Source organism: Sabethes cyaneus, chromosome 1 (assembly GCF_943734655.1).
Source record: "Sabethes cyaneus chromosome 1, idSabCyanKW18_F2, whole genome shotgun sequence".
Lineage (NCBI taxonomy): Eukaryota > Metazoa > Arthropoda > Insecta > Diptera > Culicidae > Sabethes > Sabethes cyaneus.
In genome coordinates this window covers 108,274,465-108,297,065 of record NC_071353.1, presented here as the reverse complement: position 1 = coordinate 108,297,065, position 22,601 = coordinate 108,274,465, and the positions used below count along the sequence as shown (strand labels likewise).

At 39.7% G+C, this 22,601-nt stretch overlaps 5 protein-coding genes and 1 pseudogene across 6 annotated transcripts; 4 read left to right on the top strand and 2 right to left on the bottom strand.

The window, feature by feature from the left end:
* The first annotated feature begins 583 nt into the window (after positions 1 to 583).
* On the top strand, positions 584 to 2,975 carry LOC128732938 (protein Aster-B-like). Its single transcript, XM_053826415.1, has one exon. It carries the CDS (start codon positions 725 to 727, stop codon positions 2,924 to 2,926), a length of 2,202 nt encoding a protein of 733 aa, XP_053682390.1. The 5' UTR covers positions 584 to 724; the 3' UTR covers positions 2,927 to 2,975.
* A 482-nt stretch (positions 2,976 to 3,457) lies between these two features.
* Positions 3,458 to 5,728, bottom strand: LOC128732939 (nitric oxide-associated protein 1). The gene is made up of 2 exons (XM_053826416.1): positions 4,856 to 5,728; positions 3,458 to 4,798 (listed from the first exon to the last, which is right to left on the bottom strand). Exons 1-2 carry the CDS (start codon positions 5,639 to 5,641, stop codon positions 3,509 to 3,511), a joined length of 2,076 nt encoding a protein of 691 aa, XP_053682391.1. The 5' UTR covers positions 5,642 to 5,728; the 3' UTR covers positions 3,458 to 3,508.
* Positions 5,729 to 8,143: 2,415 nt separating this feature from the next.
* LOC128732942 (cytosolic Fe-S cluster assembly factor NUBP2 homolog) lies at positions 8,144 to 9,161 on the top strand (the record flags this gene model as incomplete). The annotated part of the gene is made up of 3 exons (XM_053826419.1): positions 8,144 to 8,320; positions 8,389 to 8,421; positions 8,480 to 9,161. Coding segments are annotated over 3 exons (597 nt in total), but the record flags the coding sequence as incomplete, so codon positions are not given.
* Positions 9,065 to 10,759, bottom strand: LOC128746080 (probable ATP-dependent RNA helicase DHX35; annotated as a pseudogene).
* A 1,099-nt stretch (positions 10,760 to 11,858) lies between these two features.
* On the top strand, positions 11,859 to 14,997 carry LOC128732941 (zinc finger protein 761-like). Of its 2 annotated transcripts, XR_008411856.1 has the most exons (5): positions 11,859 to 12,046; positions 12,116 to 12,300; positions 13,255 to 14,187; positions 14,257 to 14,809; positions 14,870 to 14,997. XR_008411856.1 is itself a non-coding variant. In XM_053826417.1 (4 exons), the coding sequence occupies exons 1-4, from the start codon at positions 11,909 to 11,911 to the stop codon at positions 14,720 to 14,722; spliced, it is 1,722 nt and encodes a 573-aa protein (XP_053682392.1). In that variant the 5' UTR covers positions 11,859 to 11,908; the 3' UTR covers positions 14,723 to 14,997. The 2 variants fall into 2 exon arrangements, 1 of the variants encoding a protein (XP_053682392.1); XM_053826417.1 differs by having other exon boundaries at positions 14,257 to 14,997.
* A 5,916-nt stretch (positions 14,998 to 20,913) lies between these two features.
* Positions 20,914 to 22,600, top strand: LOC128745307 (glycosaminoglycan xylosylkinase homolog). The gene is made up of 4 exons (XM_053842344.1): positions 20,914 to 21,298; positions 21,353 to 21,710; positions 21,917 to 22,322; positions 22,376 to 22,600. Exons 1-4 carry the CDS (start codon positions 20,996 to 20,998, stop codon positions 22,575 to 22,577), a joined length of 1,269 nt encoding a protein of 422 aa, XP_053698319.1. The 5' UTR covers positions 20,914 to 20,995; the 3' UTR covers positions 22,578 to 22,600.
* Position 22,601: the final 1 nt, after the last annotated feature.

The following is a 22,601-nucleotide window of genomic DNA, read 5'->3' as shown; positions in this document are numbered from 1 at the left end:
AGCACCCTTATTCTGTATTTCGAACAGATCCTTATTTCGTTTGATTTGCTTCGACCGAGTTGTTTTGCCTATTTGATTTTGCTGGCGGAATAAAAAATACCATCCACTTTCGTTCGAAAAACCAATTCGCTCGAAATACCTACTGAATAGTAAATACATTAAGGAATGTACATTGTAGAGTAACTATATACAGAGTGGCGACAAGTCATCCCAAATGTATGCAATGCGGGTTTTCCAAGGTTTTTCTTTCTCTTTCCTGCATACGCGTTGGATAGGTCGTCTGCTCGATTGGAATGACACTGACAGATAATTATCATTCCAATTTTGACATTGTCGCCACTCTGTATATAGTCACTCTAGGGACGACTTGTCGCAACTCTGTATATAGTCACTCTATGTGCGTGCGGCAACACTGATAGACGCAGCTGCATTGTTGCTAGATTATTTGTTTCAGATGGCGACTCTCTATATATAAGGCTCTCTACCTTTGAGGTGACCTGACAGATAATTTTGACACTGTCGTAACTCTAATGTGACGGCGCTCTAGGTCGATAAGTTTCGGCTGACAGCGCACAAAAAAAGAAAAGAGTGTAGAAATTTTCGCGATGCCTGGAAATAATCGCAAGTGATATTTAAAATACTTTGATCTCTAAATACAAAATCTCTTGATTATTTATAGTTTGTCATAAAAATGTTTTAGTGATTGTGCAGTGTAAATTATTATATGATTAACATAAGAAATTGTATCCACGATGCAATGACTTCGAATAACAGTAGTAACAACAATCTACCAGTGCAGAGTCCCGTTGTTCGATCCTCCAGTGTCCTTTCAACTTCCGATAGCCCACAGTCTGCAATAACGATTGCAATAGCAAATAATACAACACCATCAATATCGACACCATCAGCAGGGACGGCAGAGTTAAGTAATACATCCACAAACTTATGCGTTCGAAGCATTTCCAATACATCGAATGTAACTGATAAGTCCGACGATAATCTTGACTCATGTAGTAAATCAAGTGATAGTGGCAATTTGGTAGCCGTCGGTGACACTCTATCTTGCACCGGTAGCAGCAGTACTAAGCAAGAAAAAAGTTTAGATAAATCCGGTAAAAGTCAGAAGAATCTAACAGAGCGAGCGAAGAAAACACCTTGGTATAACGCAATTTATCCTTCATATAAATCGCGAACCGAAGACTTCAAAAAATTGTTTAAAGAGGTGCCGACTGATGATGAACGCTTAATTGTGGATTATTCCTGTGCTATACAGAAAGATATTTTAGTGCACGGTCGATTGTATGTTACGCAAAACTTCCTTTGCTTTCACGCCAATATAATAGTGTGGGAAACTCGGTTGTCAATTCGCTGGAAGGACGTTACATCAATTACCAAGGGAAAAACCGCTCGAGTCATTCCAAATGCTATTCTGGTCTGCACCGAGAATGACAAGCACTTTCTTACATCTTTTACGTCACGTGACAAGACGTATTTGATGCTTTTTCGAGTTTGGCAGAATGCATTAATGGACAAACCCATAAACCCGCAAGAATTGTGGCAGTGGGTGCATACATGTTACGGAGATCAACTTGGTCTTACCAGTGACGACGAAGACTACATTGATCCGTACGATCAAAGCTGTGACAGCGTTAACATATCCAAGCAGTCCTCCGAAGAACTTCCTAAAGAAATAAACGACTGTTCGGACGAATCTGAAAGCATCATGGTGGCAAAGGAAACCAAATTGACAAAGAAGTCGTCGCTTCCAAAACCAGCCTTCAATCCGGAGAGCAATATATCAACTCCATCGGAACTGCTCCCTACGGACATGTCTGATTCAACTGAATCCGAAAAGGAGGAGGAATTTTTCGCGGGAGTCGAATGCAACTCACTACATTCCGGACGTCAGCTGGTGCATACAATCCTTCCAATTAATGTGGATATATTGTTCGAATTACTGTTCTCAAAATCAAAATTTCTAACTGAATTTCATAATACACGCAAAACAACAGATATGATACACGGCGAATGGAAGCTCAACAAAGATGGCCTCAAGGAACGGGTCGTTTGTCTGACTATTGCTATTACGCAAACTATTGGACCGCGAAGTGCTCAGGTCACGGAGACCCAGGTTATGCGAGATTGCAGTAAACCTGGTCATTTGTACTCAATTGACGTGAATGCCGTTCAAGGCGGCATTCCCTATGCGGATAGTTTCTATGTAACGCAGCACTATTGCATGTCCCGGACTAAAGACGATCATACCGTCCTGTCTGTTCACGCGCAAGTTCACTATAAAAAGAATATATTCGGGTTTGTTCGAGGTTTTATCGAAAAAAATACTTGGGTTGGACTGGAAGATTTTTATAATGCACTTCTTCGAAGTCTGCAAAGTGAATACTGCATTCCACCGGCTAAAAGTAAAAGCCGGCGATCACGAAAATCCACATCTTCCCAACACACCAAAATTGGAGCATTGGATGAGCCACTGTTACGGTCTGTCCCGCTGCCGGTATCGACCATTGCTGCTGGGGCGAATAAAGTAACAAAAAAACGCAGCGATGGTTCACGTACCTTTTTCTCGTGGTTTGTGGTAATACTGCTGGTGATTCTTCTATCCATCAATGTGGCCCTTTATATGAAACTTTTGAATCTGGAAGAGGAAAACGAGAGTCTTTTCCGTAACCGCGGCGATGGCGACAGCATCCTGGATAGAAAACTCTTGCAGAGTCCACCGCTAACACATGCCGATTGGCTTTCGCTGCTGCATGAACAAGAAGCGAAGCACGCTAAGGAAATGGTTAAGTGGCAACATGTGCTAAACTCTGTTACGGATCTCCTAAAAAAAGTTAGTAGCATTTGCGAAAATATTCCGGAAAATGTTTCACAAAGTGATCAAACTGTTATCCACAATGACGAATTGTAGAATCAATAAAACTAGTATTGTTTAGTGCTTCTCTAGTATCTATTCAGAATCAAACGAAGTGTTGGTGTATTGCTCTTTCCTGTTATGCCCGAAATTACCAGATATGAGTCACGGGAAACAATTCCCATTTGAAAGTTTTGCCCGGTACAACATGTACTCTTATCTAATCAGTGTTGAAATTATCGTACAAAAAATAATTTTTATCTGTCATTACTTCTGCGATTGCTAATGACTCGGGGGACTGTATTGCTCACTGGATTAAAGTGAAGAAATGTGCAATTAAGTTTGAAATACACTGTAAAACGGAGTAGGCAACTAACCTGTACTCTAACAGTTGGTTGCGAAGTCTGTCGTATAAAAACAGAAGGTCAAGTTTCGATAACGGAATGTAGCAGCTAGGCTTTGCTTTGATTTTACCAGGTTCACAGGGTATGTTTCTGATCAAATTGGTCGAGTTTCGAAAAGTTATGCAACTGAGTTCGAAATTCGGATTGTTTCATTTTGCAAATAGGTAATACCATCTTTCTTTTCCTTCACAAATTGACTGAAAACATTAATCATGATCATAATTTTACAACGAAATTATCGCTTCACAAACGTCTTGCCCAATCTGTACGCAAGCGAACCCCGTATTCGTTTTCCCCTCAAGTTCATTCCGTTCGGCAACAATGCTGGTTGTCGCACATAAATTCCTCTCCGCTCTGGTGTCCAAGCACGAAAAGACGCTTCAACGTCGACTGGTAAGTTAATCGAAACCCATCCGGCAGACGAGAGTAGAATATCAGCAACCGATACGTGTTTTCCCGCTCCCTTTAGCAGAATATCCGTGGTAGCCTGTAGTGCTGGCCATTTAGCAAGCCTTCTCGAATCTGGACCTGGTACTTTCAAATATACCGTACCTAAGAGTGTTTGATACACTTCGTTAGCATACTCTGTATCACATATCACTACAGGAAGATTTGGGGATGAGTACAACAGGATACGGGTCGAGGGAAGTCCTTCGAGGTAATCTAATCGAGCCAGACCTCCCAGGAGAAAGGTCATTCCCGTTTTAAGGAGGTACGCGCGAGGTCGAATCATTTGTTTCGGTAGCACCTGTAGTAGTTCATCCGTAGTAAGTAGATTCGTAATTTGATCTGGTTGTACTACTCCGGGAGTATCATAGCACCATTTACTGTTGATATAGATGTCACTTTTTTCGTTCAGCGTCAAAATAGGTGCATTCGCTGATCCCTGTTGGCTGACGGAAAATCGATCCTTTGAAGGGACTGTCGGGGCTGAGAATGTGCAACCAATGTGACCTATTAGTGTGGCTTGTTGGGTCATGCCGGTGTTTTTCGCTTGATGTTTCCGTAGCTTTAGTTCTTCTATTTTTTGGAGCCTTTCTGAAAGCAGCCTTTTAGTACGTAAATATAACCGGTAGTCTGATGGTTTCAGGATCGGAAATTTCAGCATTCGCAAAGTAGTTCCTGGCCAGGGACATGCGGTTGCACGCTGAACCAGATCTCTTGCTTGAACTTTGCACAAATCGGATCTTAAAAGAGCATTAAAGAGTGAACTTTTTCCAACATTGGTACAACCAACCAGATAGACATCCCCGCGACTAGCCCAAATATTGTGCAACTTGGTGATTAATTCTTCTACTCCGTATCCAGTGGTAGCTGAGATCAGTGCAACATGTTTTATGTTGTTCTTATCGAAACCAGCTTCAATAACAGACTTAGTTAGGTTATGGCGAATGTTTTCCAAATAACCTGGACAATCCTTTGGTAGAAGGTCCACCTTATTACCGACTACTATTACGGAGCGAGAGCAACCAAGAATATCTGACAAACCAGGCCAAATAGAGCACGGAAAATCCAGCAAATCTACCTACAAAAAAAACCTTTGCTTTGAATTTGCTTCTTGATAAATCATAATGTAATTTACCATCAATAATACCAGCGCTTTACGATCTTTAATGCGTGCAATCATTTCCACATAGTCTTCTGGCGAAACCGTTACATTAATGGCCGTGTTGTAAGTTTTCAAAAAGTGGCATCTTTGGCATATAGTAACAGCTAGCTGTTGTTTGTTTAACTTTTTAAACAGTTGACTTGGTAAATAACCTGGAATGCTCGGCTCGGCGCACTGCAGCAGAGCTCCACATCCACCGCAAGGAATTTTAGACACTGGCTGGTTTGGATCCGGCGTACCATAGAATGAGGTACGATCATCGTTCTCGTTTTCTTCATAATATTCGTAATCAGACATCCATTGTCCGGTTGTCGGTGCACTTTCGGACATTGTGTTCGCATCAACACTTTTCCGTTCAATTTTTAATGCCATATGTTCGTATGGCAAATAGTCACCTTCTTCGTCGTGCTCACTGTCTGTGTCTTCAGCCGGTTCATTTAAAACCTCCCCATATATGTGCTGGAGAGCCACTGGAAAAGGCTGTAAGCCCACGCGTTGTCGGGCGGTATCTTTTTCTAGTTTTTTCAGGCGCATCTCAAAAATTTTGTTCTGTCGATAGTTCAAACTCAGTGAGTTGTCTTGCACGTAAGAACTGAAATAAATTTTCTCCTCTATCCGTTTGAATGCATCTTCCTGTGTTTTAGGAGCAGATTGAGATACGCACATTTGCTTACTTGAACAAAAACGCACTAAAGGTGATCGAATATAAAGACGATAGCAAGATGTGTGCAAGATGTGCTTAAGTACGCGTGGAAACATCCTTTAAATAGCATGTACAGCACTACAAGTCGTACTTATTTTAAACAAGAGAAAAGCCACAAGAATAAAACTAGAACAAAACGAGTAACTTTTATTTTATTTTTATTTACGCCAATTCGCTATGACGGCGCCGCAGTGGAGACACCTACATTAGTTTCGAGTATGCGTGAAGCAGAATAGCGATTTGTTAAAGAGTGCAAAAGACAGAAACATGTCGGAAATAATTTTCACGCATTCAGCTACGGGCAGTTCTGTAAGTGGAAAAGAGGTCGTGCGGTGCCGTTATTGCGAATGTAATGTCATTTGCCATGCTTATCAAATACGAAGGGGCTTTAACAGTGGAGATTACAACATCGATTACATCCATCAGGCGAATGAAACCAAGGGGTTTCCGGTAAGGTGTATTTGCACAGAGAACGGACATCCATTCAGGAACAAATTTTTCGGGAATTCTTGGATAAAATTTCAATTTAAAATCACCTAATATGCTAGCGTCACCACCACTATAGTTTCCCAACTGAATGATTCTTTTGATTTGCACACTGACAACCTTTGGCTCCTCTGGCGCTAGTATATATGGACTGTAAACGTTATGCTAGCGCCAGAAGTCAGCTGTTGTGAGTTTAGTGTAGAATTTTATGCGCCTTTAGCGACACCATCACTATAGTTTCCCAACTAATTTGACATAAGTTTTATCCAAGTGGGGACCTTTCGCTTGGATGTCTGTTCTCTGTGGTATTAGTGCGTACTAATCAGAGATTACGTTTGTATTCATTTACTAATTAATTAAATAATCAATGGTATTGCACCTGGCAGGAATTTAACGAGTCCTACGCAAATTCTTTTTTATTAATAATTATCCTGTACTTACTAAATACATTGAAAATATGCTGGTCAAGCAAGGAGGGGTGCAGTGGGGAGGCAATAGCGAAAAACTGTTCAGATTGCTAGATTGCAAACATGCGTGGTAAACGCAGAACCACGCTTATAATTTTCGCGTGGGACTCTAAATAGGTGGAGACTCCGCAATAATCAGTATAATCATAAATTACAGTGGACCCCCGTTCGTTTGAACGATTCCTCATGCAAACTAACGGGGTTACTTTTTAATTTGAACAACTGGTAACCCGAAATATGCTGAAACCTGTGTGAACTGGCCGCCTTGCTCTTTGTTATTGTTTTGGTGGTTTGTTTTAGTTGGCAGTTGCAAGTGCGAATATTGCATTTTCCGATCGGATTTCTCTCTTAATCGTTAGGAAAACGAAATGTGAAACCGATTAAACACGCTAGGTCAGTACAAACGAATCGTGTTTATGTGCATTGTCTGCATAAACAAATGATGTCATGTTGAGAATGACATTTGAACCATTTTTAATTTGCACGTCGTGCAAACCAACGGGGTTCAAATTAAAAAGTGTTCAGATTAAAAATGGTCAAACGAACGGGGGTCCACGGTATAATCTTAAGTAATCATTGGTAATTACACGGAGCGAAAAAGCTCCAGTTTGTTTCAAACAAAATGATTGTTGCTTTAAGCCTTAATAAAATATTTTTATAACAACCTGAAAATATTGTTGTTTCAAAACGAGATTCTGTTTGAATCAAGAAAATAACAGTTTTGAATTAAATGTAAAGTATTTTTAAATTTGAAGTTAACATTGATATAGCAATAAATATTTTCATTTCAATCATACATTTTAGTTTGAAACAAAACGAAATTTTTGTTTGTGCGTAAAACAACCATAATTATGGTTGAAACTACATTTTTATTCTCCGTGTATGAATAATTTTCAGTAATCACAAGAGATTGATTACCAACAAAAATTAATGGTAATCAGCTAGGACAGGACGTGCCAAGTGTTAACCGCAGCGTTGACCCAAAATTGACCCAATTTCTGATTGGCTGAAAGTGACGAGCAACCGTTGACTGGAAAATATAACGCGGTATCGCTTTCAGTGTTGCTCATTAGTGGGAATACGACAATAAGTTATCATTTCCGAATTTTGATTTCTTTTGTATTCTGTAGTTCTATGCTTGGTTCTACATTAGTTTTGTTTGTACACGAGTTTTAATTTTCAAAATGAAATGCAAAACATGATTTAGGTCGCATAAACTGTGACGTATTCGGGAGCCGTTGTTAGGCAACCGAAATTACTCTTAAAATAATATGTACAGGCAACAGTGGTGCAGAGTGTAACAAAAAATATTCAATCGGGATGGCGGTCATAATGAAAAGAAGAGTAAGAAACCAGATGGCACGTCCTGTCCTATCCAGCTTTCCACGAGCGATAATGGCGGATATTGAGCACAAGTGGGCACAATCTTTTGACATTCATTGGAGGAGCGTCGAGTTCGCCCTGACGGAGTTACTATAAAGCATTGCACGCAGAAGTCAGTGCGTTTTTTTCCTCCCAGATTTGACAGTGTTGTGGGGTTTGTTTTGATTACTTATTCGCAAGACCCAGAAGCAAAAAACTGCAAAAAGGACCAAAATATATGTTGTACAGAACTGTTATCATTTTCCTACTACGGAAAAATCGGGTATTTCTGGTTTCCGCAAACAAGTGGTACGAATTACAAGTAATAAACCCGCTAGCAATAAAATTAGGTTACAAAGGGAATCAAAACAAAACACACAAAAACGTCAAACCAGAGTTGAGGTTAGGCACCGTGCAAAGGTTTATGGATACATTCATGATTGTTTGTTGTTCGAATGTAAAAATGTAAACATTGTTCAATTTTGCAGATCGCGTTAACCTTATCGGAATCCGGTTATAAGGTGAGTCATTTGAATTGGCAAAATATAATCATGTTTTTTAATCAACACTTTCGTTTAGGTTGGCTTATTAGACATTGATCTGTGCGGTCTCAGCGTTCCATTCTTGCTAGGACTAGAGGATCACGATGTTCACCAATGTGAAGAAGGATGGGTACCGGTTTATACCAGTGCCGAAAAGAAACTGGCCGTTATGTCGATTGGTTTTCTGTTGAAGAGCCGAACCGAAGCTGTTATTTGGCGAGGACCCAAGAAGACTGCAATGATCAAACAGTTTTTAGAGGACGTCGCTTGGGATGAGTTGGATTATCTCATTATCGATACTCCTCCGGGCACTTCGGACGAACACATCACCGCCATGGAAAGCTTGAAGGGAGTAAACGCAGATTGTGACAACGCCTCAGGAAATGGCCTTGGAAGACGTCCGAAAGGAGGTAGCTTTCTGTAAGAAAACTGGGATACCAATCATTGGGATTGTAGAGAATATGAGCGGCTTCATGTGTCCCAATTGTGCCGAATGTACGAATATATTCTCTTCGGGAGGTGGATTAGCGTTGGCAGAACTGGCAAAAGTGCCCCACTTGGGGACGTTACCGATCGATCCACATGTTGGTGGATTGGGGGGTACGGGAAAGGTATGTGTGAATTAACTACCAGATTGTACCACGTCACAAGTGCTGAGAGATATTGTTAAGGTTTTAACAGTGGAAAAGCAATAAAACTTAAGCTTAATTTGAAATAAATTTTTACGTTCGAAACTTCCACGATCCAAACTGATCATCAAATTAAAATACAAGAAATTATTTGGCTTTAAAACTCCAAGTATATTAAGGCTTAGAAAATATCTCTTACGAACTTTATGGTAATAGTGAGGTGCCAGTTCTGTGAGCCACTTTTGTTTAATAACGGTAATATCCTTCATAAACAATTTGGTAGTATGCAAAAGTTCACAAAATACAACCCATTGTGGCTGTTCTACGGTATACAATGCCGAAAGTGGATGAATCGAAAGCTCTGTGTCACCTCGTACCGTTTTGTAAACCCCAGAATGATGCAAATAAGCAGCGTATGGAAAAAATCCCGACACAATGCAGCGGCATATAGTTTCCACATTATCACCACAAGAAAGCAGTAGCATCATACACAATCATACCACTGGTATGTTTAATTCTCGTTCCAGCATGCTGCAAAGTTGTGTTTTGATTTCATGTGCGCGTTTCAAATTACGATAAATCAAAAAATTTCGTCCACAGAATTCTTTCGTGCGATCATTTTCAACAAAGGCTGTGTACACATTCAAAAGTGTGATCAGATCTCCCTCAGAAACTTCAAAATTACGCTTCGCAATACGGGCTCGTATGGACGCCTGGCCGCTCACTGGTTTTGAGAAAACTGATTGAACTTGCAGCATGGCTATTATAATAAGAATTTCCTCTGAGCATCCCATCTCGCCGGCGTTGTACAGCATTTTAGCCAACATAGGATTTATAGGCATTTCTGCTAGGAAATAACCAACCGGGGACGTTAAGTTTCTATCGGAGTCGAGTGCATCCAGAGCGAACAAAGTCTCCAGTGAAGGCAGCAGATTCTTAGCCGGTGGTGGTGAAGGAAACGTGAACCGCAAGATGTTATCAATTCCCAATGCTTTTAGAAATAAAACCGTGCTGCAGAGATCGGTTCGGCGCATTTCCGGTGGAGCATAATCGGCTAGTTTGTCCCACTCTTCTTCGGTATAGAGACGGTAGACTTTTCCGCTGCGAATCCTTCCGGCTCGGTCGGCTCGCTGTTCCGCGGCTGCTTTGCTAGTCGGTACTATTACCAAACTGTTAGTGGTGCTCTCGGCCGAATACCAGTTCAACTTTACAAATCCGCTATCAATAACTGAAAGTAGTTGACATTAGAATTTCTTTACAGTTTCAAGCAAGCAGTTAAGTTACAAGCCGGCTTACCATAAACAATTCCTGGAATTGTCACTGATGTCTCCGCTATGTTTGTAGCTCAAATAACTTTCCGAACTCCCTAAGGGGCGTTGAAAAAAACTTTCAGCTGATCCGTGTTGGATAGCGTTCCGTACATGGGAAGTATTGTCAAGTCATCCTTCCCACTAGCCTCCTTATGCTCACGCAAAAGATCGAGTGCTTTTAACACTTCTTCCTGCCCTGTCAGGAACGCAAGAATGTCTCCCGGTTTCTCACTACGATGGATTTTCATTACCGTTTCCACTGTTCCCTTCACGTTAGTCTGGACAAAGTTCTGAAAGTGTAGTCCGAATTATGATATATTTTTGAGCCTGACGAACAAAACCTTACCTAGCAAAAAAAAACACCTCGTAGGGATACATGCGATCTTCCACGGAAAGTATGACCGAGGTGTCCTCGTGTTTACATTGTTACACTCGAACAACAAACAATCAGGGATGTTTCCATAGTAACTCCGTCAGGGCGAACACGACGCTCCTCCAATGAATGTCAAAAGATTGTGCCCACTTGTGCTCAATATCCGCCATTATCGCTCGTGGAAAGCTGGATAGGTAGGTAAAGTATCAAAGGTAACGAACGACCCCCCGGCACGTCGCCATTTTTCTGTGACTGAATCTGAAACGTCAAAAATACTGGGCGGGAAATTACTCCATAGAAAATCAATGCGACGCCATTGTTGTTTGGGGTACAATACTGAGGGGTCCAACTTAATGGGGGTACTGTCAAACTCTGTAGACCAAGATAGCGATGTTGTAGAGGTGGTAACGAACGTAAATAACGAAGGTAACTTTTTCCAAAAGTGCGTTTAGTAGGGTAACCAACGTATTTTGGACCCCTCCAGCAGCTGTACATAATTTGGACACTTACAGCAAAATCAAATGGAAGTATCCAAATTATGTACAGCTGCTGATGGGGTCCAAAATAGGTTGGTTACCCTAATCATTGCTGTTGGAAAGGTTGGAAGCCCCTTGCTTGCGTAACCCGTAAAACTGCGCCATCTGAAAGTAAAACAATATTTCTTGTGAGGTGCATACTGGTAAAGAAATCGCAAATGCAAAATCTTCTCTGTAGCATTTCTTGGCCTATCTTTTTGCCCATTTGAAGATAGAATTAACAAAAGGGCGAATATCGCAAGCGTAAACAAACCGAGTGAGGGTTGATTTTCCTATGCTGGTCCAGCAAAAAATAACTCTCACTCGTTTTGTTTACATTTGCGACATTCGCCCTTTTGTTAATTCTATCTAGAATTTCTTTTCAGGTCGATACTAGGCTTGATACTAGGCTTTATTTTCCTCATTTTCCTTGTTATTTTCAAACTTTTCAAACCAGAAAATTTGAGTATCCGGAAAACTGCTCGATTTTTTCGGTTTTCGAGCAGTTCCAGACATTTTTTTAGAAAATATGGCATCTCTGGTTGGGCTGTTGACAAATTTATTTTTCCGAAAGGTGAAATTTGTGGGAATCGAATTATTTATTTCAAGTGATTTAAAGGCAACGAAACTATTAAAAGCATGGAAGATCAAAATGATATACACGAAATCTGCCGGCTATGTTGTGAATCAAGCTTACTTCCCAGCGACAGAGCCTGCCTACAGGACGAACAAGAATATCTTTTGAGGGAGTTTTTTGAGAACATTCTTCGCCTAGAGGTTGAAAAGTGTGAATCGCTCGTTATGAAATTGGTTTATCTGCATTGGTGTATTTTTTTGTCTTTTCAGTATCATCCCGAGGATGGCTTACCGCAAAATATTTGCATGTCCTGTAGAACAACCGTAATCGAGATAAATAATATTGTTGAAGGATTTCGGTCCAATGATACAATATTACGGGAACGCTTTTGTCAAGAAATAAAAGAGGAAGAGACTCCTGAACCAGTTGAAGGGCTAGTCTCCATCGAAGAGTCGTAAGCAATTGAATTAAAGAATAGAAAATAGTACAAAACTTCGAAGTATATATTCTGCCTTTAGAGAATTTTTGATCCGCGCAAGTACTTACAGAAAAGTGTATGTCTATCGGAGTGGCTTTACGACTGAGAATCAGTTTAGTCGTTTCGAAACCCTTAATGCGGTACTTCGGTTTCAAATTGCGATAAACCTAATATTACCTAATTATAACCTAATATCTTCATAATTGAGAATTCTTTCTAAAAATAAGGTTGGCCATCAAGGCTAAAAACACTACAATGTTTGCAAAACCGACAGGCAGTTGCGAACAATGTGACATTTAAATAGGAAGCTAAATAGAACACAATGCCGTTTTCCAGTTGGCAGATCCAATCCATAAGGTACGGATTTGACGGCGTTTTGTAAGATTCATTCCTTGGAATGTTATTTCTTTGAAACTTCTAAAGCAACTGGCATTTTTATAAGGGCATTTGCCGCAATCTTATCAATATTTCTCGGGTACTTTTTTATTTCGACGTATCTGCAAATAATAGATTCTCTTCGTGTCTCCTCTCTTCCGCTGTGTACGGCGATATTAATGTATTTCGACACATCAGCTTTGCATGAATCGGTTGCCGGAGTCACTAGCTAGCTAAATGTTTTGAAAATTTTCTTTTCAATGCATTAGTATCGCCGTAAAAAGCGGAAGAGAGGAGACACGAAGAGAATCTCTCATTTGCAAATTCGCTGAAATGAAAAAGTATCCGAGATTTTGTCTTCTTTCAAAATGTTTGTAGATATCATATGTCATAATAGCTGTATCTTAAGAGCTTTTTTAGGATAAGTCTATCATGTGGGTCACAAGACCTGTTGATATATTATTTACAAATAAACAAATAAATAGTCGTAAGCAGTTTGTTTAGCAGAATTTTGTTGCCTGGTATTAATTTTTTTCTTTCGATATTATGCAATAGGATAAACGACGATACCGACAGCGCTAGTGAGGCAACATCGATCAATGTAGAATATCTGGAACAAGACGAACAAGTGTTAAAATCTTACCTTAGTATAAAGGATGAGCTCACAACTGAAAATCATGATGAGACGATTCTAGCAGAATCGTTAGGATTACTGCCAGAGGAGAACATTGAATCTGACCCTCAATCTGAATCAGAAAAGGGTGAGTCACTAAAGCCTGCACCGGAAATCGAGAATAAACCTAAATTTCGGAAAATACACCATTTCAAACTTAAAACAAATAAAGCCAAACGCGGTGAAAATCAAACTCGGCTTCCTAAGAAGCGTGGTCGTAAACCTACTAAACAAAATATCAATGCCGCCAATCGACCACGCCTGAATGATTACAAATGCTACGTGTGTAAAAGCGATTCGCTAGGCTCAAAGGAAGCTCTCTTGGCGCATCTACACTCCCATTTGGATCTGTTACCCTATACCTGCAAGGTTTGTGTAATGGAATCGATCGTCATCACTAGCGTTACAACATTGAACGTTCACAAACGTATGCACGAGAACCCCGTCAAGTGCAACTATTGCGATCGGCGGTATAGCGATAAACGAAATGTCGCTCTTCATGTGCAACAGTTCCATCTTGGCGAAACTACACCCTGTCCGTATCCTTGTGATCAATGTGAAAAAGTTTGTACTTCAAAGATGTCACTAAAATTGCATCAGGTTATGCACAATAAGCCATTTAAGTGTGATAGATGCAACAAGCTATTCAGTCAAAAAAGCAAACTTCGGCGGCACATAGAGAGACGTCATGAGCGTACTCAGCAATACGAGTGCCATATATGCCATAAAATGTTGCATTCGTTGGATGCAGTTCAACAGCACATCGAAAATATGCATACAGAAAAATCGTTATGTTGTTCGTTCTGCTCGAAAATGTAAGAAATACGATTTACTAATAGGTGTTCTTAGCTCTTAGTTTATTAATGCTTTTTATCGGTTTGCAGGTTCAGTTCAAGAACGTTGTTGAGAAACCATGAAAATGTACACAAACGTAATCCAGAATACAGAGCACCACAAAGTTGGACGTCCTATTATACACCGTTGGAAGGCGATGATGAAGGTTATTCGAAGTGTAACATTTGCAATCTGAAACTCAAATCGATAGTGACGCACTTGAGACAAGTTCATTTTCCAGAGGAGTTCCGGTGCAAGATTTGCGATGCAGTTTTCAAACGAAAAGAAGCATTCGATGGTCACGTTTTGGAGCATACGCAAGGAAAGGCTTTTCGGTGCCCGATATGTGGCCGAGAGTTTTCCGAAAGAAAACTTTTGGTGTGTCACCTCAAGACTAAAAAACACAGAGACCACCCGTTGGCACAATCGCTTGATTGGCTGAATAAACGGAAACGTCAAGGTACCGGTAGAACAAGCTTGGACAATGAAATCGACGAGGCGTTGGAGTCAATATAGAATGATACTTTAAAGGCTGAGAAATGTTAGCAATTCAGCTTTTAGTCACGACCCAGGTTCAACGAGTGAGGAAGGCGGACAGTAATAGTAAATCAGTTGCTAATGTCCTTTTCCCTAGGGTTGATTCTCACTTTCTTTTTTGTGTAGATGTCGCTAGTGTCGATCGAACTCTTCACCGAGAAACCACATCTACACACTGTAGTGTCCGTCAGTGTTAGTCACTGTTAACCGAACCCTTCGGACCACAGAGCAATAACATTCGATAAAGTCTATGTTCGTCCAAAAAACTGACTTTTTGTTTAGAGCATAATATAACATGCCCCAGTATGCGTAAGTCTCATATTGAACGATTCAGACGATTTATGATTTCTCTCTTTTTTTCGATTGTATAACAATTCCCGGAAAACTATTCCCTAGAAAATAAAACGCCGAAGCTTTTTTCTTAGAAAACCAAACCCCGGAAAGCACCAATAACCAGAAAACCATTTACCGGAAAGCTTTAATTCTCAGAAAATTAATATCCAGAAAGTACTAATTTCCAGAATACTATTCTCCAGAAGAAACTAATCGCCAGAATACTATTTCCCAGAAACAATTATATATTCTTGAAGACGAGATCCGCGAAATAACAGTTACCGTAAGCGCGCCTAATTCTGCGCACCCCGCATTTCAATTAAAACTTTCCAATTTCCGATGAATTATCATCTTATTTAACGCAAAATATGTACACATTTAGTTCTTAATTAGAGAATATTTCAATTTTTCTTAAATATGCGATGCGCACAATTGGGAGCAAGGTGAAGGACTTTAACCTTCTTAGTTTTTCTGAAAGTTTTCGAATAAAATTTCTTTATAAATGACTATTAACAAATTCCCAAGAATCAGTTGAGTCGTAAAGTAGTATCTTGTGAGTTATGAAATATAGTACCACCCCGCTAATCCGAAAAATTCATGGCCGGATTATCGAATTTTGACTCGATAATCCGGCAGTCAAACTAATGTCAGTGGGGTATTGAAATGTCGTGTTGTTTGCATCCAGACGTAAACAACTCTGGAAATTTCCGAATAAATTGTCGTAAATACGTAATAAATTTGTGTTGTACTGAGAAATGCTCAGTTTATTCTATAAAATACTTTTAAATTCTTGTTTAGCTTAGAATTGCACAAGAACATTAATCTTTTGAGAAGAGTGATGAAAAATGGAACTCCTGGCAAAATTGAACGCAGTTATAAGGAGCACCATGTACCCCTTTCCATTTAGTAACATCTTGACTCAAATGAAAATCCCCAATGAAAGCAGTGTTCGGTTGAATGAAGCTAAGTACAATGCTTTTTAATTCGGAATTTTCCGGATTAGCGAGTCATCAGATTATTGGGTGTCAGATTAGAGGTATACTGTAGAGTAATACGGGTTATTGGATTTAACTATTACAGTTGGAAAATTTAAACAGTATGCCATAGAAACCTCCCAGTTGGCTTTGAGGTATGACGCAAGCCTAATAAGCCAATTATCGTATGTTCGAATCTCGACTGGGAAAGGCTGTTAAAGTCAATATGATCGAAACAACTGGCCCTGCAATTGTCTTGCACTCTAACAGCTGGCTACGAAGTCTGTCGTATAAAAAAACAGAAGGTCAAGTATTCCGATATTCCGATAACGGAATGTAACACCTAGGCTTTTGGCTTTGCTTTGTCATAGCAGCCATTCACAACTTTCGGCCTACTCCATTGTTGGGTAATTATATGCTGTCCTTACTCGCTATCGCTCGTTCGGACTCAACTAAGGGATAACTCCTACTAGTCAGTAAACCTAGAAAAACGCATGCGCCTAAATAGAGGTGATCTCTGCGGGGGGCTGCCCCCCCGCAGTGGCCGGCGCTTCCGACGGCGGGTTGCCGGCAAACACTCGCGGCCTACGGCCGTCTCGCCCTGAATCATCTAGGAAACGTTTGCTACTAAAATAGGTGCCACATCTTGTACTGAGCGTAACTCATTTGCGAAAAAAAGAAGTGTAATTTACTTACTCGTTACGGGTTACTCGTAAAATATTATTCTGGATATTGGTTCTTTCTTGTCAATAGCTTTCTGGTAAATAGTACTTTCTGGGAATCGGTTTTCTGAAATTCAATACTTTCTGGGAATTGGTTTTCTGGAATTTAGTACTTTCTGGGCATTGGTTTTCTGGTGAATGATTCTGGGGAAAATCCTTCGGTATTTTATTTTCTGGTGTTTAGTTTTCTAGGGAAAGTCGGACAACCCTTTTTCTCTCATCGTTCGTATGACGAATTCTCGCAACACATGCAAGGGGAACTTCAGTTACTACAGTATTTTCTGAAAAAAGTTTTGTCTGTTTGTGATGTAACCAAACCGAGTTATAGTTATTCTTTGTTGGACTAGTGTAGGGGATTGTCCCCTGTTGTGAAACGGCCCCGGTTGTGAAACACCCGTAATTTTTAACGTTTTTATTATCCTAGTGCAGTCAAGTTACTATACTAACGTCTAGTCTCATAGTAATATAACTTTTGAGCAAAAAACGGTCAAACTTCAACATTTACAATGCTTTGTAGGAAAAGTGTTTGAAAAAACACCCAAAAATGTTTTTTCGCATGTTTTGCAATTGATTATTTTGTGTACCAAATGGAATGAAAAAGCTCAGGTAAAGGCATATAAGCTAAGTTCTGGACCTCTATTTCATCACACAGACAAATTTTAGGTGAAATAATTGACTCAAAAATTATAATATAATTTTTTTGCAAAATGGCCACCGCCCCGGTTATGAAACAGTCGAGTTCCCCGGTTGTGAAACATCTAGAAAATCAATTATTTTTTACTTCAATGATCGTACATTACTTCAATTGGGGTATAATGAGTTTTTATGGCACCAGGATTCATTTAGGTTTAGCAAAAACTCAATTCCTTGTAACACATGTAGCAGACCAGTGCATTTGAAATGTGCCAATATGCCGCTTTTTTACATGAATTCACATTTAGATGAATAAACGAAGAAATTGATTAATGATTTTGTATTTTTAGTATTTTACATTAATAAATGATTTTAATTTTTGATTTTTCTTCGATATTTCTATATTTTCCTTTCTTTTATAAAGATTTCCCGAGGTGTTTCACAACCGGGGATACTTTTCTTTTAGCCACAAAAAACCATGCTTGGAAATTTTGCTATAACTTTTGTGTTTTAAACAAAACCCATATACTTCCTTTGGCAAAAAGATAGGTATACGTTTAAACTTTCCAGTGCTTCAAAAAGATTTAAAATTGGATGATCCGATCAAAAGCTATGGCCAAAAAACAAAACCTGTTTCATAACCGGGGACATTCCCCTACAAAAATTAACTCTCAATCGGTTTGTTTGCATTGTGCACCAGTGCTACGAAGCCCGCACTTGTGTTGCGACCCACCAGTTGATACCGCATCGCTTCCGAGGGCCCGCACTGTTATCCGCATGTATAAACGAGGGCGTAAGATGAAGAAAAGAAGTAAAGCATAACCTGTATACATACATCAGCATACATCCTAGTGCGCCACTCGCGCTCACGAACGGGGGTGACATTGCGCATCTCGTTTCGAGTGATTTTGGTTCGTTTCGACCACATTAAACAAATGGGCGTCTCGAACGAAAATCACTCGAAACGAGATGCGCAATGTCACCCCTGTTGTCAGGCGTGGTACACAAATTACGTAACGCAAAAATTTCGATTTTGTGACCCCCTCCCTCCCCTATGTAACATTAAGTAACGCGTGGCACAACCCCCCCTATTAAATTACGTAACGTTAACCAAACCTCCCCCCCCCCCCTGATACTTAACATTGAATGAAAATGGCATAAGCCGCATATTTAATTTAATTTTTAAAGAATTCAACCAAATCAGCAAGGGCTTCATATTAAAAACCACAATCGGCCATCGGCCTATGTTAAGCTGAAATGGTCTTGAACCGTAATATGTAACTGAAATTTAATAGGATTATCTCATTCAGCTACAAACCATAATTTTGTACCAGAATTTTCATCAGTATAAACCGATTCACTGTTTTCCGCCTCCAACACATCGTATCCTCGTTTGGCAACTGCCTTTTTGGTATTCATAAATTTGTTACGTAACTATTCTCATGACTCCCCCTCTCCCCTATGTAACAAGAAGTAACGCAAGCTCGACCCCCCTCCCTCCCCTCTAAGCGTTACGTAATTTGTGTACGAAGCCTCATTGCCTTGCCTGGTGAGCGGGCTGTCCAGGAAGACGCTGCGAGACTGCCTTCGCGAGTATGTAGATAGCGGAATGTATGCACCAGCGGTTGTTTGAAATACGCTTTTGTCAGTGTAGTAAGCGTTAGATGTTATACTTCTCAGACTCGTATGCATAAGAATGGGCTTCGATTGCATCTTGCTTAATTAGCCATGTAGTTGTGAACATTGGCCATATTGAATTGCTGCTCTTCCAATTACCAGCAATATCGAAGATTATGAATGAATATGAATGTCAAAATATTCGTCGCGTATGCGGTCGCGGTGTGAAATGTTCCAAAAAAAGCAAAGCCTTGGGCATAACCGTCTTTAGACATTACCCTTCTTCATCGACAGACTTCGCAGACGGCTGTTAGAGTACATGACAGTTACGGGGCTAGTGCAACAATCCTACTAACTCTATCTAGCAGCACCGCCTAGCCGAGATTCGAACATACGACGACTAGCTTGTTAGACCAGCATCGTACCTCGAAGCTATCTGAGCGGGCTGACGGTGTTCCAACGGACATAAACTTGTCATCACTGCTTCTCTGTTAATTAATATTTACAATATATTTGCTGTTGAGTAACTCGTAAAATCGTAAAATCAGCATACGTCAACTGTACGGCTTTCTCACTCTTGAAAAGTTACATATTTAGTAAGAAAATTAGCGTTAGATTTTCATAAATAAATATAATTGTACTCACTTTACTTTGCAACTGTGAATATTTTTTCTGCTTTTGAAATAACAGTGCTTGGCGATTTCTTTTTCGTTTATATCGATATTCCGGTCAACTAAATTTATTCGTCAACTGTATTGAGATTGCTGACAGCTACCGTGCGCACACTATGCCGCGAATACGTACACGCGATTTGTTGCTGCTGCTGTTGGTTTTTCCATGACGTTTTTCCAACTGGGGGAAAACAAACCGCAAATTAGCAAGCTCTATATGACGCTTAATCTTTTTTTATGTGAACGGATTCATATTACCGGAATTCAGATTAAAAATGTTCATATTATTGCACCTGGCAGCAATTTTACGAGTCCGACGCAAATCCGTTTTTTATATAATAATTATCCTGTTACTTACTAAATACATTGAAAATATGCTTGTCAAGCAAGGAGGGGTGCAGTGGGGAGGCAATAATGAAAAGCTGATGGTTCAAATTGCTAAATTGCAAACATGTGTGATAAACGCAGAAAATAACCACGCTAATAATTTTCGCGTGGGACTCTAAATACACTCAAAATATTCTGCACATAACTAATAGTAAATTTCCATATGAAATCTCATATGATTATCATGAGCTGCATATAAACACAATCCTCCCAGAAATACACATAAAAATTATACGCGTATGAATAGTATGTGAAATTATACACATAAAAATTATACGCATATGAATAGTATGTGCTAATTTTTCGCTTGCACATAAATGTCGACTAACATTTGAAAGGGGCGGATAAGCCAACTGTCAAACAGAACGAGTGAGAGTTCATTTTCCTATGCTGCTCCAGCAAAAAATAACTCTCACTCGTTCTTTTTGACAGTTGGCTTATCCGCCCCTTTCAAATGTTGGTCGACAAATGATAACTATTTGGCACTTAAAGATCATTTACTGGGCACATTGCAAAAATCTATATGTGGGACACATAGAAACTAAACGAAAAGTTTTCTCAGTGTAGGTGAAAACTCCGCAATATTGAAGGTCATAATAGCGAGGGTTCTCGGTATTTTTTCTTCTACTTACAAAAAAGAACCTAAATTTTCAGTGTTTCATATCAACGTGTTTTTCCATCGAATTTATCGCCGTGTGTTTTGTTCTATATATATTTTAGCGTTGATTGTTTACATTCTTTTGCAAATGAACTTCTTGTTCACTGTTGTTGAATTTTACTTGTAAACCTGTTTGAAAATCCTTTCGTGTTTCTAATGCTGTTATATTCCAGATGACAAAACGTCGACAATTATATTTGGTTGTTATAGGTCTTTTGTTTCTTTTAGTTTTAATTTATAGTACGAATTTGTATTTTATGAATTGGCTTGCTCACGATGATACGATGCCATCAGTGCCAGATGCATTGCTAAAACGGCAAGAAAAAAACTCACAGGTACATTTGGGTAACGAGAGTGATATCCGCTCGGGACAACGAGCAGCGAAGGATGCGTATCCTATGTTGAATCGAATTCAGGCAGTAGTGGAGACCAGAGCTACCACACTGAAGACCGTTTTCAAAAACAAAAATCCTCGTTATTATCCCGTAAAACGTGGATTACTCCGGTCGTTCAGTAGCAAAAGCTTTAACATATCAACTGTATGGAAGATTGCTGGATCGGTATGTTCATTTCCTCAGGACTAAGAACCATTGTTGACCGCGTTTTTCTTTCAGTGGCCCAGTGAGAACGACATATATCCTCAGAAGGATGAAAAAATTGGTAAAGTTATACGAGCTTTACAGGAAGCGCAAATTTTAGGAGCCAGAAACACTCCTCGAGGAACCCAATTGAAGTTGCTGTTCGATTTAGCTGGGAAACAAACAGTACTGTTCAAGCCTTGCTGGTATAGTAGAAATACCACCATAGATGGCATGGTGTATTCCGGAAAGGATCGCCACAATTCGGAAATTGTTGCTTTCCATCTGGCGGCGATATTGAACCTTCGCTGGACACCGATCGTTGTAGGGCGTCGAATTTCTTTGCTGGAAATTTACCGACTGGCAGATCAAGAACTTAAGGAGACTATGATTAGTAAGTAAAGCATGATTAGTAGTAAGGAGCAAATTAGCATTCGTGATATTTGCGTTGGTTCGTAATTGGTCGTTTATTAGACTAATGACTGTTAAAAACGTCTTAAATACTAATTATAAAACAAAAATTGACAATTTATTTTCTGTGAGGAGTACTACATTAGCTAGTTTTTTTTCTATTCTTTTTTAACACAAATTTTGTTGCAGAAAACAACACCCATCAATGTGTTTATGGTAAATGCTATTACTGTAAAGAAAGTGAGGCTGTTTGTGGTGAGACAATCACGGGTAATGTAGAAGGTGCTTTGCTCTTGCTTATTCCTGGAAAGTTTGCTAAGTACCGTTCACCCTGGCAGAGAACCTATCAGAACGGTGTAGCAGCTGAGTGGGAGAAAACGGATGCCTATTGTACTAAAGTTAAGGAAAAACTGCCATTAGTTCGATTACTCGATTTAATCGATGTAGCCGTTTTTGATTTTCTCATACAAAACGGTGATCGGCATCATTACGAAACTCGCGAAGATAGGGTTTTACTGTTGGACAACGGAAAAGGATTTGGCAATGCATTTAAGGACCATTTTGATATACTGGCGCCGCTATACCAGTGTTGCATGTAAGAATCCGTCCATTAAGATATAATAATAAACGACAAAGATTGATTTTCAGGATTCGTAAAACTACTTGGGAACGGCTGCAAATTTTCTCCGGTGGAGCCCTTACGGAAACTCTAGTCGAATTGAATGAGATTGATCTGCTGTATCCATTACTGACCAAAGACCACTACATAGGTATCGAAAGACGTTTAATTATGGTTTATACAACCGTTGAATTGTGCAAGGAGAAATATGGCAACAAAGTGTTCAGATAGTGTCTTGTTGATTTGATTTCTTTC

Coding starts and splice junctions, on each gene's coding strand:
- LOC128732938 (XM_053826415.1), top strand. CDS start 725: ATGATTAACATAAGAAATTGTATCCACGATGCAATGACTTCGAATAAC.
- LOC128732939 (XM_053826416.1), bottom strand. CDS start 5,641: ATGTTTCCACGCGTACTTAAGCACATCTTGCACACATCTTGCTATCGT. Junction 4,799..4,855: donor AAGCGCTGGTATTATTGATG/GTAAATTACATT, acceptor TTTTTTTTGTAG/GTAGATTTGCTGGATTTTCC.
- LOC128732941 (XM_053826417.1), top strand. CDS start 11,909: ATGGAAGATCAAAATGATATACACGAAATCTGCCGGCTATGTTGTGAA. Junction 12,047..12,115: donor AGAACATTCTTCGCCTAGAG/GTTGAAAAGTGT, acceptor TTGTCTTTTCAG/TATCATCCCGAGGATGGCTT. Junction 14,188..14,256: donor TGTTCGTTCTGCTCGAAAAT/GTAAGAAATACG, acceptor ATCGGTTTGCAG/GTTCAGTTCAAGAACGTTGT.
- LOC128745307 (XM_053842344.1), top strand. CDS start 20,996: ATGAATTGGCTTGCTCACGATGATACGATGCCATCAGTGCCAGATGCA. Junction 21,299..21,352: donor TATGGAAGATTGCTGGATCG/GTATGTTCATTT, acceptor TTTTTCTTTCAG/TGGCCCAGTGAGAACGACAT. Junction 22,323..22,375: donor CCGCTATACCAGTGTTGCAT/GTAAGAATCCGT, acceptor ATTGATTTTCAG/GATTCGTAAAACTACTTGGG.